At 38.1% G+C, this 17482-nt stretch overlaps 1 protein-coding gene across 3 annotated transcripts in view; it reads left to right on the top strand.

Annotated features, from left to right (window-relative positions):
* AP1S3 (adaptor related protein complex 1 subunit sigma 3) overlaps positions 1–16356 on the top strand; it is a 90252-nt gene extending 73896 nt beyond the window's left edge. For 2 of the 3 annotated variants that reach the window (XM_069104530.1, XM_069104532.1), the window contains exons 4-6: positions 6966–7049; positions 8805–8942; positions 14590–16356. In XM_069104530.1, the coding sequence (XP_068960631.1) occupies positions 6966–7049; positions 8805–8942; positions 14590–14625 (258 nt within the window). In that variant the 3' untranslated portion in view covers positions 14626–16356. The remainder of the gene's footprint in view (positions 1–6965; positions 7050–8804; positions 8943–14589) is intronic. The other variant, XM_069104531.1, reaches the window with a different exon arrangement.
* Positions 16357–17482: the final 1126 nt, after the last annotated feature.

Below are 17482 nucleotides of genomic sequence, written 5' to 3'. Positions count from 1 at the left end.
AAGTAGGTGCTGTTGTTATTTGATTGCTAGTAACATAGTACAAGCTTCAGGTTAGTGGTGGAAAGTAGTCATAGAATCTCTGTAAATCTGTTTGCCCAAAGAAAGTGCTGTACAAATAAATATTATCTACTTAATGTCAACCACAAAGCAAGACCATATATTTATTACTAGAAATACTTGAAAGAAAAACATCATTTGTTTTTTCCTGTTTCTTAGCCTACTATTTTAAGCTGCTGTTATCTGTGCCTGGTACATAGTAGGAACTTAATAAATGTTCATAGACTTCACTACTGCTGTGGTTAGTGATAGGATAAGATTGCCTCCTATAGACACAGATTTTCTCACACTTTTTTAACTCATAGACTATGCATTGTCTCATACTTTGTCTAAACTTCACAATACTTAAAAAAAAAACCCTAAAAAATAGTGCTGCATGAAGAAGGGCTAACTCTAAAATATTATAGCTTATTCAGGGTTATAGATTTGAGGTAAACTTGATATTACCTACTCTTCTTTTGTGACTTTTGGAGGGTTGGGAAGTAATGTAGGACAAGCATCCATGTATACAATTTCATTGATTGGCCCTCAAAGCTCTAGTTAAAAGTTATGGGGGGGGGAGTTTGTATTATAATATCAGGTTCTAGTTTTTCTTGGAAATAGAGGATATCATATCCATTAAACACATCCCTGCCCCCATCTCCCATTCCCTTTGTGCTCACAGACTTGGACTATCACTCATCCTTCCCCAAATGTCACTAAAACAGCTGTTCTAGATATTCTGCCTTTGTCTTCATAATACTGATATGGTACCACAATGTAAACCACATCTGACTGAAAGATGGAGACATCATAAGATTTTATTGTGTTTACTCTTTGTTGACCATAAATAATAATAGCTCATGTTTATATAGTTCTTAATGTGCATTTTTCATTTGATCCTCAAGACAGCCCTGTGAACTCGTTGATTTGCGTCCTCCCTCCGGTGGTGTAGAGAGTAGCCCATCTATGCATTCTCAAACTGGGAGGGCGTTGAGTAGTTCTCTATCTTTCTTGACATTGGTGGCAACCAATGATCTCTCCATTGGTTATCACTCACTCTCACAATATGACTAGCTCATCTCCTTTTCCAGTCATATGTCTCTTATATGATATCTTGTATGCAGGTTCTCCCTTGTAATTCTATTTGGGTAATATATTGCAGGTTCTTTATACCCATCATGCACTTCTCCATTGCCTTTTCCACTGATTTGCAAAAGACTTGAAGCCTTACTGAATAAATATTGATGTTGAAAAGATGAGCCTTGTTTTCAAGAGAAGGTTGGTTGGAATCATTAAAAGCTCTGTGTAGTTTCCAAAAAGTAATTCATCCTTCCCTTTCCCTCCTGTTCAATACTAGCCCCACTTTATTCTCTGTCTTCGCTGTCCAAGGTATAGACCAAAATAGACTGAGACTAATAGACTAGGTCTGTGGGCTGTCTATAACAGCTTCATTTCATAGTCTGAACAAATAGACTATTTTCCTCCACTTGCTTTTTTTCCATTGTGGATAGTTAGGTCAGATTTGTGTGTGTGTGTGAACATAACTCTCATTTAGGGGGCTCTGCCATGTTGTCTCAGAATAGAAGACCTCTTCACTTGGGGCTCAGACTGGACCTCCACTCGTAGCTGTGACAAACATCTTTGTAAATATCCCTTTCTCTATTTTATGCTTTGCTTGATGTTGCTAACCACAGGGTAATCGAATAGTTATCTCAGTTAACTTTTTTTTTTTTTCAAAAAATCTTACAGATTTTGACATGCATAACTCTTCTAAATAAAGTTTGTTCTTTGGACATTTCAGTCATGTCCAACTCTCTGTGACCTCATTTGGAGTTTTCTTGGGAAAGATACTGGAGTGATTTGCCTTTTCCTTTTCCAGCTCATTTTACAGATGGGGAAACTGATGCCAACAGGGTTAGGTGACTTGGTCAGGGTCACACAGCTAGAAAGTGTCTGAGGCCAGACAGTAAATAAAGTACTTTTTTAAAAAAAGCAAGAATTTAATTGGGGACCATCTTAAGAATCAAAATATTTACTTTAAAATTCTTTGCCCCTCTTCCCACTCAAAAGTCTTATTTATTTTTACAATTAAAGTACTGATGAATTTGCATCATTTTTATTGTTTATGTTGAGTCTAATTAAAATGTACTCAAGCAAAAATTTCCAAAAAGTGCAGTTGTTAGTCAGGGAATTGAGAATTATAAGTGGAGCCTCTAGGACAGGGTGCATTAATGTGAAATTCATGAACTTATTTTAAAGATTATTTTGATAACTGTATTGAATATAATTGGTTTCCTTTGTAATCCTGTGTATCTTGCATTTGAATGAAACTTGTCCATCCAGAAACATTCCAAGAAGGAATCTATAGACTTTACAAGACTGCCCCAAAGGGATTCCTGACACAAAATGGTTAAGAACCCCGTCGCTAGAATTTGAAATATAGAGTATAGAATTTGAAAATAAACTCACCAAGACATTTTCCAAGACATTTTCCCTTGGCTTTCCCAACAAGGAAAGTATCTATTAGTTTCTCTGCTTAGGGAGGTTAATTTTATGACTTTCCTCTTACCCTTACTCCTCAAATACCAACACTTTGATATTTCCTCTGACTAACCTATAGACATTTTATATATAGATTTAACAGTGTTATTTTAGGACCATACTGTTTTAAACTTTTCCTGGTCCCACTCCCAGCTATTCTTTTCATCCCCATCTTTTGGTTAGCGATTCACTTATTAGCACATTTGTCAGACTCTTATTAATTGCTTGCTGTATGTCGACTACTGCTAGACCCTAGACAAAATAACAAAGTTCAGCTAAGACAAACAACACCCTAGAGGCTTCATTTATAATTCTCAACACTTTTCCTTACAAAAGAACTGCAAATGTTTCAGAAAAGTTTACTTGATTTCAACTGGACTCAGTCCCTACCCTCATTATGCTTATAGTCTAGTGGAAGGGTAAAGTTTCAGAATAGATTCATTTCCTACCAGCTATACTGCTTGGCATCATCATTCCCTTTCCAAAATAAGCTGATTACCAGGAACTGCTATTGCTTCAGCTCTGATGCTCACATCTCATCTTATCCTTACTTGCTTCATTCCTTTTGATTAGAGGTTGGAGTTAGGGCAAAAACAAAACAACTCCTCCCAAAGCCTCCTTTTAAAGAAGGTTCAAAGGCTCAGCCAAGCTCTTCATTTCCCTCCAGCTGCACTAATTGTTTCTGATTCCTCAATCACCTTGCCCCATTGCAGGGTATGCTCTTACAGTGTCCCACCCACCCCACCTTTCAGTTTCCTTTTGGGTATTGTCTTTCCCCCATTAGATTGTAAGTTCTGTGAAAACAGGGGCTGTCTTTCGATTTCTTATTTATAATACAGTTACTGGCATATAGTAGGCATTTAATAAATATTTATTGTATTGTAACTGGTAATAAATAATATGAAATGATGTATGCATTAGGTGAAAAATGCAGTCTAGTTTTGCTGTAGCAGCGAATACTGGAAAGCTGGAGAAAGTTAAAAAGTTGTCATCTGTTCTCTTTGTTTTGTCACATTATTTTGTCCCAAATTGACCTAGCTATGCTAAATGTGAACTAGAATTGACTTTTGGTCTCTGCTTATCTGGAAAAATTTGAGTCAGAGGCCTCAAGACAGTATGCTGGTTCTCAAGAGAACCTGACTCACTCTTTTTACCAGTAATGAATGTGAAAGTGGTAGAAGGGTCAGAAAAGAGTGAACTCTTCTCTTGCTTTAATCTTTGATTTTATCTTGGAAGAATTTGAGCACTTTTTTTCTTTTCTCTTTTTCTTTGTTTTGCTGAACCAGAATTCAGTGTGATAACAGTATATTGGTGATTAAGGCCTGATATGAAACTGCTTAATTTGATGGCTTATGACCCTCAGATGTTCATTAATATTGTTGATGATAAGTAAAGGCTTTGGGCATTTCTCAACATTGCTCTGTGTCAGTAAAAATAAATTTCTTTTTGTAGCCTTTTTCTTTGAAGGTTTCCTTTGAAACATTTCTTCCTTAGTCCCAAGGAAGAACTTTGTAGAAGCTGTTGGGACTCTGAAAAGCCTCAGATATCTATTAATAAGATTAAATTGTTAAGAATTAATAAGGGGTAAAAAATCAGCACCTTTCTCTGGCTGGGGGAAAAAAAATCTTGCTCTTTATATGAATTGTCTCTTTTATAGAATACCCAAATTCTAAGCAATCTCATAAATGTTCAATTATTCCATCTTTATTAAGTGTTGAAGAAGTAAATTCTAACCCCCTTTTGTAGAGGTTAAAATAATAAAGTGCCCCAAAGTCATGAAGAAAGTGGGGTTAGAAGAGGGAAGAACGCTAGATAGAGAGTTTGAACACCTGAGCTTGAATCTCATTTGTCCCATTTAGTACCTGTATGCCCATGGCAAGTCTGTTTGATCTCCCTGAGCCTCAGTTTCCTTACCTGTAAAATTTAGAGGATTGAATTAGATGGTTTATGATGTTCCATCTGGTTCTTCTCTGATCCTATATATTTCAATAAAATTAGGGTTATAGTATATGCTTCTAGATACATCTGAGGTCTGTGATTATGCATATGAGGATTCAAAAATATTCCTAGGTACAATTCTATCATATTGCTGTTGCTTTCTTTTTTTGGGGGGGAGGGAAATTGGGGTTAAGTGACTTGCCCAAGGTCACACAGCTAATTTTTTTTTTTTGTATCAAGTGTCTGAGGCCGAATTTGAACTCAGGTCCTTCTGACTCCAGGGCAGGTACTCTATTCACTGCCACACCTAGCTACCCCACATTGCTGTTGTTTTCAATTACCATAGTATTGGTTCTATAAACTGAACTTTTACTATTACACACTATTTGATGAAAGGGACTCGAGAACATATCTTATCTTACTCTGCCTTCCATTTTCCAGATGAACAATCCAAAGTTAAGTGAAGTTAAAATGATTGCTTTTAAGTCTTAAGGGCCAGAGCCAGAATTCCAGCCCTGGCCATCTAACCTTAAATCTGGAGCTCTTTCCCCTATGCCATGGTGTTTCTCTCCTCATCTTGTCCATTTTTATTTTTCAGCTATTTTGACCTCTGGTGACTGCAACTTTTTTTTTTTTTGGAGGGGGAAGGTAGGGCAATTGGGGTTAAGTGACTTGCCCAAGGTCACACAGCTAGTTTTGTGTTAAGTGCCTGAGACCAGATTTAAACTCAGGTCCTCCTGACTCCAGGGCCAGTGCTCTATTTACTGCATCACCTAGCCGCCCTGACTGCAAATTTCTTAACCCTTAGTGTATCTTCCTTGGTTTTAGATCTTTAGATGCTCTGATTCCTATGAACTAAGTTCATTAATTCATTCAAGAAATATTTATTAGTTACCTCCTATATTCCAGATGGGTAGATAGGTGGCATAGTAGATAGAGCCCTGGGCCTGGAGTCAAGGAAGACTTATCTTCCTGAGTTCAAATCTGGCCTCATACACTTACTAACTGTGTGACCCAGGGCAAGTCACTTAATCCAGTTTGCTTCAGTTTCCTCATCTATAAAATGAGCTGGAGAAGAAAATGGCAAACTACTCCAGTATCTTTGCTAAGAAGATCCCCAATGTGGTCACAGAGTCGGACACAACCGACATAGTTGAACAACAATAACAACATGTTCAAGATGTCTTGAGTTCAGAGGAAGGGTCTGAGTTTTTGTTTGTTTTTTGTTCTATGAACCTGTGATGTTTTTGGTTTAAGGACAGACCTGTGATGATGCAGCCAAGTAACTGTTATGCAGTTTATAGTCTCAAGACTTGCCTGAGGCAATGAGAAGCTGGCTGCCAGGGGTCCCATAGTCAATGTGAATCAGCAGGTAGAAATACTCAAGATCAATAAGAAATGGTCCCTACCCAAGAGGAGTTTATATAGTGTGTTGGTGCTGTTTGGCTTTTGTCTTATCCATATGTGTTACTTATCTTTTGTGTGTCCTGACATCTGATAGCTCTCTGTTTCTTAATTCTGTTTGACTTTTCATCCTGGAGTCTGTGTAGAGACCCCAGCCCTGCCATTGCCTACCATCCTGCTGGGTCAGAGTACTGTTTTGCAGGAGTCACGAGGCAAATGAGAGGTACCACACAGGAGCTGAAAGAACTCTATTTGGATTTGGAGAACCTAGCTTCCAGGCTCCATTCTGTTATTTACAACTGTGGGATCTTAGGCAAACTATTCTCTGGGCCCCAGTTTCCTCATCTGTAAAATGTAGGCCTAGATGACCTTTTAAGGTCTCTCCCTCCCCTCTAAATCCTGATTGATGGTTCATCTGGCAGATGATAATGAAACAAAGAGCCTTAGAGTTAAGGTATTGCAGCCCCACTGAATCTTGTGGGTTCAAAGCAGTGATTCCATTTAAAAAGCACTTGGTAGGGGGTGGCCAGGTAGCACAGTGAGTAAGAGCACCGGCTCCAGTGTTGAGAAGACCTGGAGATTGAATCCTGGGCTCAGACACTTAGCACCCACCCAGAAACACCTGGCTGTGTAACCTTGAGCAAGTTACTTAACCCCAATTGCTTAGGGGTGGCCAGGTGGCTCAGCGAGTAAGAGCACCGGCTCCAGTGTTGGGATGACCTGGATCAAATCTGCGCTCAGATACTTAGCACCACACCCAGAAATAACAGGCCGTGTAACCTTGAGCAAGTTACTTAACCCTGATTGCTTTAAAAAAAAATAAAAAATAAAAAGCACTTGGTAAATGGAAAAATGCAATGGAAATATGAGGTATCATTAAAATAGTAATTCTCAGTGACAAGCAGGTGGTCTTGCTGTTGCTTTTTGTCCTTTATTCTTGAAGAGGACCATGACATCAGGGAGGTGATGCCATGACTTGCAAGTGAATTGGATTTAAGTGAGGGAGGGCTGTGCAAAGTTAGTAGCCTCACTTTGTCCTCCAGAGCCATCTGGGTCCAGTGGTGAGATATAAATCAGGACAACTGGAGATGGCCCAGGATGCAGTAGGAGACTTTGATCTTTTCAAGGTAAGGTCTTTAACAGGTCTCAGTATGACTGATGCAACACCCACTCAGTGATTAAGGCTTAATAAGAAATGAAGCAAAGAACAGCCTCTTTAAAAACTGGGGGAAAAAAAATAGATCTGGGAGGGGAAGACCTTCAGGGTTTTTGACCAAAACAGAATTGCTATTTATATTCATTCTGAACCCATGAGGCCCAAACTAGGACCAAGTAGGGCTTGGCCTGGGACCTTTTGTTGGCCAGTCCTTGAGGCGGCCTATTGGATTGAGGTCCAGCCTTGGAATGAGACACACCCGAGTCTAAAATTCCTACCTCTCACACATGCTAGCAGGCAAATCCCTTAGTTTGTCATTGCCCAAAGCAAATCAGTTAATAATCTATATCAAGGGAATGGATTTTACATACCTGGACTCCCTGGACTGTTATAAAACAGGTCTAGGAAAAAATGAAAGAAAGAAGGAAAGAACAATAAGCTCAAAAACAACTGAAAATAAATTTCCAGTAGTCAAATAGTGGGTCCTTATATTCCTCTTGAACCTCTGTCAACTTGCTTCATTATATTTATGGAACATTCTTTTCCTTATTGTTGTGGGGATCATAGGTAGGAATAATATTTTAAATATTTCTGGGCAGGCAGAGAGTCCCTGCACATTACACAAGCCTCCTCCTGTCGGTGAAGAATAAAGAGGCAATAATGCCAGCAACCAAGTTTTGCTGAAATGGCTGTTTGTTGTCATGGCCTTCTGTTTATTTTTTTAGATGGTCTTTGATTCAATTGAATCTGTCAATGAGAAACAATTTCCTCTTGGAGCCTGTAAGTTTATGGACTCAAATCTTTAAATTATTGAGCCATTTGCTGAAATATCTATATCCAGAATGCAGCTTAATATGCTTTAGGAACCAGGAAGCCATTTTTCCTGGGAGCCATTTATTCTCTGTTACTGTGTAGATTTTGTTTCACTTATGCAGCCGCCTGATGCCTGTGAAAATTTTATGTCTGATAGAATTTTAAATGAGAAGAATTGATGTTATAGGAAATGACCCTACCTGCTACTGCTATGCTTTAGCAAGGAATTATATCAGCCTTTCCAAACGAATCCAAGATTGCTTCAGCCCATTAGAGAACATAAGAAAAAATTAATAATATGACAAAGCCCAACTTCTGAGAGAAAAACCATGATTCTTTTTATTTACCTCTTTGACCTTGGGCAAAACACAGAACTTTCCTAAGCCCTCAGTCTCCTTATCTGTTAAATGTGGACTAGACCCCTTCAGGGTCCCTTCTGGTTCTAAATCTGATCTTGAGGCAGGACAGCAGAAAATATCAGTTTAAGAAATTAATTGAGCCAAATTGATTCCCAGAGGAGAAATGAAAATGTTTTGATCCAAAAAGTTCTCTAAATGTATCGGCAATGGTTTCAGTGGCAGTTTGTACCATGTCAAGAGGATGTCTGAGATGACAGAGCCTTCAGATCTTTCCCCAACCTGCATAATTCTGTGATTTCCTGGGGGAACAGAAAGGAATAGCATAACCCCTAAATGGTGAACTGCTGTAGATTTTTTTTTTTTGGTCAGTCTTCCAAGGCCTGAAAGGCTAAAGCCCTGCATTTGTCTGTTCTTGGAATGCTGTATTATTTTATAACCTTAGTCTGCCACAAGGGTGCATCCATTGAATAGGTTTGGTATTTGGATGGATGCTGGCCTGTGAATGTTGATGATGCTACTGCAGGCTTGTCTTATGTTTGTTTTCATCCCACTAGGTCTGTGAGCTGGATATTATATTTAATTTCGAAAAGGCATATTTTATTCTCGATGAGTTTATAATTGGTGGAGAAATCCAGGAAACCTCAAAGAAAACTGCTGTCAAGGCTATAGAAGACTCTGATATGTTACAGGAGGTATGTAATTTCATAGAAACATGAAGAGGTTTTCTCATGTTGAGGAGGGGTGGAGAAAAGAGAAAAGAAGCTTGATTATCCCAGGGCCTGTTGTTTAAAGATAGGTTTTTGTTTGCAAATAAAGAGGCCCTGTAAACCAGAGAAAAATCCTGTCAAAGGTAGCAAATCTTTGGTGCTATTTTTAATAAAACCTATTTTTACAGCTTGAAAAATTAATCTTGGAAAAATGTCTTCTGCCCTGGGGAAGAAGCGTCATCGTAAATCACTATGCAGCTTGTCAGAGGTATTAGGGCCTTATTATTAAAGGTGGAGTTTATCATTTTAATTAAAAATTTTCAGCACCTCCTGGAGAGAGCCTGTGTGATTGTTCCTATTTTCATAAATAAATTGGGAGCAGAGTGGCTTAAGTACCAAGGTATAAATAAACAGGGATTCACAGCTCCTGAGCTTCAATTTCTATTGGTAATGCTGACTCCACAATGGTTCAGATGGAATGTAGTAAAACTGATTTTAGAAGCATGATGGGAAATATTCAAGTTCCTGACATTTCACAATATCAAGGCAAAGGTGGTCCGAGGGTGAAGCTAAATTTTGTGATTTCCTTTTGAAGGTGACTAGCACCTTTTTAAGTACCTTCCCAGATAAGTCTGTGCCAGGCCCTTACTTCAACCTCCTCCCCACCACAACTTTGGACTCCTCACTTTCAACTACCCTGGGCTCTAGTAGGCCTTAATTGTCCTCATTTATGTCCAGATCCAGGCCCCACAGCACTTCATGCTATTTCTACGCTGTATGTTTTGCCCTACCAACTTCCAACTCCCTTTTGTTGTTGTCTTCCCCCATTAGAATGGAAGTTTTTCATTTGGCTTGTTTCCTTGTATTTATTTGTATCCTTAATGCTCAGCACTGTGCCTGTCACATAATATATGCATAATAAATTTGCTTCCTCCTTCCTTCCTTCCTTCCTTCCTTCCTTTCTTCCCTCTGTCCCTCCTTCCTTCCTTCCTTTCCTCTCTCTTTCTCTCCTTCCCTTCCTCACTCCTTTCCTCCCTTCCTCCTTTCTTTCCTCCTTCCCTTCCTTCCTTTCCTCCCTCCCTTCATCTCTCCCTCCCTTCCTTTCTTCCTTCTTTCCTTCTCATTTTTCTTTCTTATTTCTTTCTTCATCTATCTGTCAGCTTCTCTCCCCTTAAGTGGTAGGAAGGAGCTGTTGAATTTTTTATTTTTCATTTTCAGGGCCTAGCATAGCAACTGGTACAAAGTGAGTTCTTAATAAATTTATTTGGAAGCTGGAGGCCAACTTAGTTGATGGTCTCTTGAGACCTATGAGAAAGGAGCCAATATTAGTCAGGGTCTTCCTAGGAAACAAATTTATAAATTGCTGAATTGATGATCAGTGATTCATCTCTCTTTGGTCTAGCTATACTAGGGTGAGTAGAGGCTGAGAAGTTTACTCAGTTTTAAGTGCCCTAAAAGGGCTGGTGTGTTCCCTAGGGCAGTGGAAAGTACACCTGACCTAAGTTCAGATAACCTCTTCCATTAACTAATCCTATGACCTTGGATTTCATTTTGATTGTTATCCCCATCAGTAAAATGGTAATAATACCTATATTACTTAATTGATTAGATGAGACAATAAATATAGGCAAGATGTTTTGGAAACTTTAAAGTGATTGTTATATAGATACATGCTACTGTTTTTTCCTATCAGTGGTTTTGAGGAACCTTAGGAAATGGTTTGAAGCTTATGCCTAGTTTGTATTTATGCATGTGCCATAGGAAAATCATTTTAAAAGGTGTTTCATGAGCCAGTGATTTGGAAATCCAGTGAACATAGCTTTCCTTGAAACATGATGCTCTTGGGGTCTAACCTGTAGTATTTTTTAAAGGTGAGATGAGCTCATTTAGGTGAATTGAGCTTTGGATGAGATTGGGCCAATTTTTTTTCTGAATTGTACCCTGTAGGAGACAGTGACCTTGTAGGATATTTGACAGTTCCATTTCCAGTTAAAGTTAAAGATGAGTTATTTTAAGAGGTTACTTTCAAAGTTTTGTATTCAGGTTCCTAATCAAAGTCCTATATCTAGCAAGCATTTGTAAGAGCCAGTAGCACTTTGCTGGGCCTTTCTCTTTTTCCTTTTTCCTATCCTTACTGTGAAGGTTTGAAGAAAGAGACAGGGAATTCATGCATTGACAGAAAAGAAATGTCTTTGCTCTGAAGCTTGTGAACCAATGGAAAATGTGCAGAAATCACTGAGTTGGACTTGCTGGAAGAATTGTGAGGAGGATCAAGGTGGATTTTTGGTAAATGGTGGCAGGAAACAGAGCCATGTCTGAAAAGATAAGTAATGTGCCTTGGCACATTAGGCAATGGTAGCCCTTTAGTGGTCAGGAACTGGAATAAAGGTTGACAATGTTGAAATAGTCTTTGGACCCATCCTGGCTGTGCACTAGGCTATTCGGACTTCAATTACCGGTGTCTTGTCCTTTGGCAAGAGCCCACTGGCTCATTTGTGAGTTTACTATCTGTAATCATGCCCCTTTCTGTTTCCTATGGATTTCGTTAATAACATTGCTCTAAATGAAAATGTTTTGGTAACTTTGGTGGTTTTAGGACATGAACCAAACTCAGTTGTTAAGAGGTGATTTCTGAGTGGGGCCAAACATGAATTATAGAGGGTAATATTTATTAAGTAGCCATTAATGGGTGACTAGATGGTTCAATGAATAGAGCATTGATCCTGGAGTCAGGAGGACCTGAGTTCAAATCTGGTTTCAGACACTTAACACAAAAAAACCTAGCCGTGTGACCTTGAGCAAGGTGACACGTGACCCAATTGCCCTACCTTCCCCCTCCAAAAAAAAAACAAACAAACCCCCAAACAAAACAAGAAACCATTAAGATTGAACTTCAGTCACTGGGTCAGTTCCTTTTTTTTTTCTTAATGATTTGTGTTGTGAATTACATATAATAGACTCAAGCTTCAAAATTAATCGGTATGAACTCATGTAAGGGTAAAAGAGACTTTTGAGTCCCTCTCCCCAAAAAAAGAAAGGGGCCCAAAGAGCAATCAATGGTAATAGAGTCTGTATAGTGTAGTATAAGTATCATTGGCTATGAATTGGAGGACTTGGGTTAATCATACAAATTTGGCCAAGTCACTTTACTTCTCTCACCTCCAGCCATTCAGAGTACCATTTCTCTCATGAGTAAAATGGGGGTAATGGTTCTTACATTTCCTATATTCTGGTCTTGTTTTGAGGATCAAATGAGAGAATGGATGTAAGCTATAAAGTACTATTTAACTCCAGAGATCCATGGTTTTATCTTTGTTGGTAGCTTTTTCACTGAAAAAGAATGGAATCCCTCCATGCCTTAGGGAATAAATGGTTTGTTTCATGGGTTTCTGTGGTGCCCCCGCCCCTCCATTATCAATTAATGATGAACCAACTGGTGATGAGCCCCTTTTCACTGATACTGCCTCACCCCCCAAGAGAATGCTGTCACTTGAAGTGTGATGTACTTGAGGGCTTTTGAACTTGATAGGATCTGTCAGAGCTAGAGATCACTGGCATAACCTCTGAGATTCCAGGGCCAGTTTCATTCCTGCATGAGGCCTTTACTGAACTTGTGACATTTGGTAAACTTCCTCATCTGAGACTTTTCAAAGGCAGAAATTATTTAACTTTGTCCAGTCAAACAAAGACGTTACCCCCTGAATGATTCTGTCATCTTTTCACAAATATTCACAAGATCATCGAAGAACCACAGGCTGCTTGAACACACCTCTTATTCTGTTGACAGGTAATTGTAGAGCTTAACCCTGAGGAAGCAGAGTTAACACAAGAGAATATTTTTGGTCACTTTTTTACCGTTGTCTCCTAACCCCAGACACTCCCCACATCCTTCACTGATTCAGCCTGTGGACCAAGGTGTTGGTCAAAATATGAAATGTTATTACAAAAGTTAAACATTATGGAGGATTTCAAGAAAAACATGACCCAGGGGCCATTTTAGCAGAACTTGCAAAACCTAATGAAAATAGGAGTGATGTTGATGAAGATCAGTAGTCTCTAGGCTTTGGAGTAAGCTCTCCACCAAAACTCTAGCATAAATTTTTTTTTTTTTTTGCATTTTGGAGGGCAGTTGGGGTTAAGTGACTTGCCCAAGGTCACACAGCTAGTTTTTGTGTTAAGTGTCTGAGGCCAGATTTGAACTCCTGACTCCTGGGCCAGTTCTTTATTCACTGAGCCATCTAGCTGCCCCCATAAATTCTTAAAATAGATTTTTTTCATACTCTTTGAGCAAGCTCTGAAAATAAGATGGAAGTATGGGTACAGACTTACAAGAAACTGTCAGTGGTACAGAAACCATAGATGCCTTTTGAAGGGTACTGATAAATCACCAGACTCTGATTGGAGCAACAAAGATGAAGCCAGTTTTTTGAAGATGAAAAAAAAATCTCTGGGAAGAAGGCTTCTTCAGCCTTTGATTTACTCCTTGGTTTTGCAGCTAAGGAAACTCTGGCCTACAACCAAAGAGGTCAGGAAGTTGTACATGCTTTACTCCAACTCAATTTAAATTAAAAAAAAGGAAGGAAATGAACAAAAGGAAAACAAAGCCCCAACCACTTCAATATGACTCCAGGAACTTTTTCGAGGATTCAGGTTCCAGGAATGTTGTTGGGGTCAGTATCCATTGAGACTTCTGTCCAGTGCCATCCACATTTTCATCTGCATCTATGGTCACAAATTCAACACATCACAAACCTTGTTGGTTCAGAGGATGACTTTAAAAATTTTTTAAGTACAGTTCATGTCTTATAGGGTTTTTTGGAAAGATTGGCATGGTGGTAGGGAGTGGAGGGAGTTGAAAGTTTTGGCATTTTTAAAGCACCCTCAGCTATCCGCCATTCCATTGTTGGAATAGTTGAGGTTTTACTGTCTCAGAGTTCCTTGGATATGTCAAACTATTGCCATAATGAAGTCCTGTTGGCTGAGTGCAGTTTTTAGCAAAGGCCACTCACTCCTGGTCTTTCTCTGAGTCGCCTCCTTGGCTCTGTACTTTTATTGCTATTATGATCTGAATGATGAGAGGAAAAGTCAAAGTGTAGTATCTTGAATGGTAGCAGGAATGCCATTTTCATTAGAAACTTGCACCAGATGGCCCATTATATATAGGTGGTGACAATTATAAGAATACTTTTGTGATCTTCCTATCCAATATGCCTGGATGGGTCCTTCAAGATCATCTTAGTGTAAATAATGGCAATAACATTACTACTGAAATTGCTGTTGTAGCTAGCATATTGTTCATCAGTCCTTTGTTTCTTGACTGTGTTCTGTATGTATGGTCTAGTGACATTATAGAACTACTAATAAACTATTTCACCTCACATGTATACATCCTTCAACATATATATATATATGTATGTATAAAGATGTATGTGTATGTAATTGTATGTGTATGCACACTCATATATATGATAATAGCTAAAATTTATAAACCTGGCATCTCTTTATTTGAATAGAATGAGTTATCTTTTAAAATAGGAAGTTACCTTTTGGAATATTCATTTTTCATAGTGCAAATTGAACTGAAAGGTGTGATTTTTTGGAGTAATTCTGTTGATTTCATTTTCTCTTTCAGACAATGGAAGAATACATGAGCAAGCCTGCATTTTAACTGAACAATCTACTTGACAACCCAATGATGCTGCATGTCATATATCTGTAAAACTTCAGCTAGATGTGGTTCTTTTCTGATGTGCCAGAGCCTTATGCCAAAAATAACTTAAATGGATTGTGTATGAAACTTCTTGGATACTTTGGGATACTGTATTCAACGAGCAATATTTAAAACTGTAGCATATTTGTAACAGGTGCAGATCTATATTATTGTCTGTATGTGGATTCTCTCAACTGGAACTTAAAACAACCACAGTAGATTGCATATTTTGTTTATACAATGGTTTTACCAGCAAAGTAATTTTAAAATATTTTTGAGAAATGATCTATGCAATATTTTTTCTAGTATTCTCAAAGAACAAGTTGGTAACTATTTTGTAAATGTTATTATGAATGTACTACCTATCATGGACTAAAATAATAATTTTGTCTAACTACATAGTTCTTTTTTTTACGTTTTCATATATATGTCAAAGTAATATAAAAGGTCAGTTAGAGAATTGTAGGTATATTATATGTATGTGTGTCTGTGGGTATATACATATACACATATCCATATATATATGTATATGTATATGCCTAAGACTTCAACAAATCTTCAGCCCCTCATAGCAGGCTTGACTGTCTTATCTGGAATTTCTTATTCAGGCTTGACTTTGGGGAAATTACAGCAATGACAAAACCACAACTACCTATCATTTAAAACAAAAATGAAATGTTCAGAAGCAGCTGTCTAGGATGAAATTGTTCTAATACAGTTTTGGCAGCCAGAATTGTAAAATACATGAAGTATCCCAATTTGTATGTTAACAAAAATCATAGAACTTCAGATTAGAAGGGAGTTAGTTGAGTGGTCAGTTGGTTTAACCTCTACTCCAAACTTACTAATTTACAAGAATATTTTTTATAACTTATTTTTTTTAGCAACTCAAATGATTTGGGTTGTCTTTGACTTCCTTTGAGAGATGTGATAAGATGATTGAGTTGGCTTCCCAAATCACACAGTATAATACCCTGGGATTCCAATCCTTGCTCTTTGACTGTCATGTCAACACTTCTCTCTTTGGATGCATAGAGAATTCATGTCCATCCAAATGAGACATCTGTATACTCAAGGATATGAAAGCCTCCAGTTAGTAAATATTTTGTAAATTTCAGTTATAATTTTCTAATATCCTAGGACTTTTCTGCATCTTAGTTTGCAACAAGTGTTTTCCTTGATACCTGGATAGTGTTAGTCTGGAGGTCTAAGTTCACTCATATTGAAGTGATTAGAGGGACAATCATGGTCAGTTTTCTTGGGAGATGAATCTGCCTACTATGTGGGTGTCTTTAGAAAATTTTGGTTGGGAGGACTTCTAAAGGAATTTACTAACACTAAAAATTACTTTTTGTCTGTCTTAGTAGACATGTGCACACATTTATTACGTAAATTCGTTGTTGATAAGACAAAAACATAGTAGGTAAGGTAAATGAATACAATTTGTTTCCCCCCCAAATTAGCACCATTTATAAACATTATACACATTAGCACTGGAAATTTTTACTGATTTTCATATCTATTTCCTTGAGTAATCACTTAACCTCAATCAACGTATCAAGCTGAGATTTTGCTTGATCTGTTTTTCATCACTTGGTGTACTTGGATCATTCACTGTCCACTTTTATAGTTAAAAATCGTCATTTAGGGCTTCATTACCTAAAGAAAATAAAGATGAAATTTTACAAAGATGGTCTCTCTGTAAATCTTTTATCAGAAACTACATCACAGCCTTCCAGATTCCTGAGGAGTATTACTTGACATTGCCTTTTCTCTTAGATAAAGTTACTTATTGAATCTCATTGGTATTTAGGGAGGAAGTACTAAGTGTATAAAAGTATAGTAGGATCCCCTTATGTCAAGATAAAGCAGTAGGCAGGGGCATGGTCTCAACACAATTGAGAGTCAACTGAAAAAATATTTGAGAAATCACTGTGGCATCAGTTGTGGAAACTTGTTACCCATATGTTGGGGGTGGAGGGTGGGGTGGGGGTGGGGGTCTTTGAGGAGAGAAAGCTTCTTAGCAACTGCAGCAATGAGAGTATGCTTCACAGACAAGGAAAATCCTGAACTTAATGATCAACAAATATTAAATTTCTTTTGAATGCAAAGCAAGATGAAAAAACAATTCCTGCCCTCGTGATGAAAAAGATTGTTTTAAATCACTCTAAAATTAAGAGTTTAAAACAAGAACTGAGAGTGCAACAACACTTTGCAATGGCCAGACCAAAGCTGGACTGCTGAGTTTGATTCTATGAATGGTATTTAAGAGACACAAAGAACAGGCTCAAAGAAGATGACCAGAATTGGGAAGAGTTGGGAGCTATGTCATATAAGGAAAGATTGAAGGAATTTGGAATGTTTAGTCTGGATAGAGAAGACTTCAGGGGAATGAGATAGCAGTCTTCAAATATTTAAAGGATTGTCAAGTGGAAGAGGAATGAGGTTCACTTAATCTCTCAGTTAACATAATCTTCTGACCAGCCATGGGCCTCCTTTTTGCCAGTCTGTTTCTGTTATGCAATGACTGTAGAAAAAAACAGATGACTCCACTCCACTTCAGCAAGGAGAGTGGAAAGACGTCTGTTGTGTCTTTCCTTTTGTTGTTCTGGTGAGTGTAGACAAAAGCACTGCTGTTTTGCAAATGATTCTGTTGTTGTCCAGTCACCAGAAGAGTACTTTTTTCATTATTAATCACCATTTCTGCTCTTGGACTTTGTATGGCACAAATATGACCATGATATTTCTGCTATAATACCATATTTCCCTTGTTCCACCTCTGTTTCCCGGCAAAAACTGACTTGTGAAATTGAAC

The sequence above is a fragment of the Petaurus breviceps genome, unplaced genomic scaffold (assembly GCF_028583685.1).
Source record: "Petaurus breviceps papuanus isolate PSGF00001 unplaced genomic scaffold, PetGlider_PUasm1.0 688, whole genome shotgun sequence".
NCBI classification, from domain to species: domain Eukaryota; kingdom Metazoa; phylum Chordata; class Mammalia; order Diprotodontia; family Petauridae; genus Petaurus; species Petaurus breviceps.
Note: the sequence above shows the minus strand (reverse complement) of the source record. Positions and strands in the feature narration are given on the sequence as shown.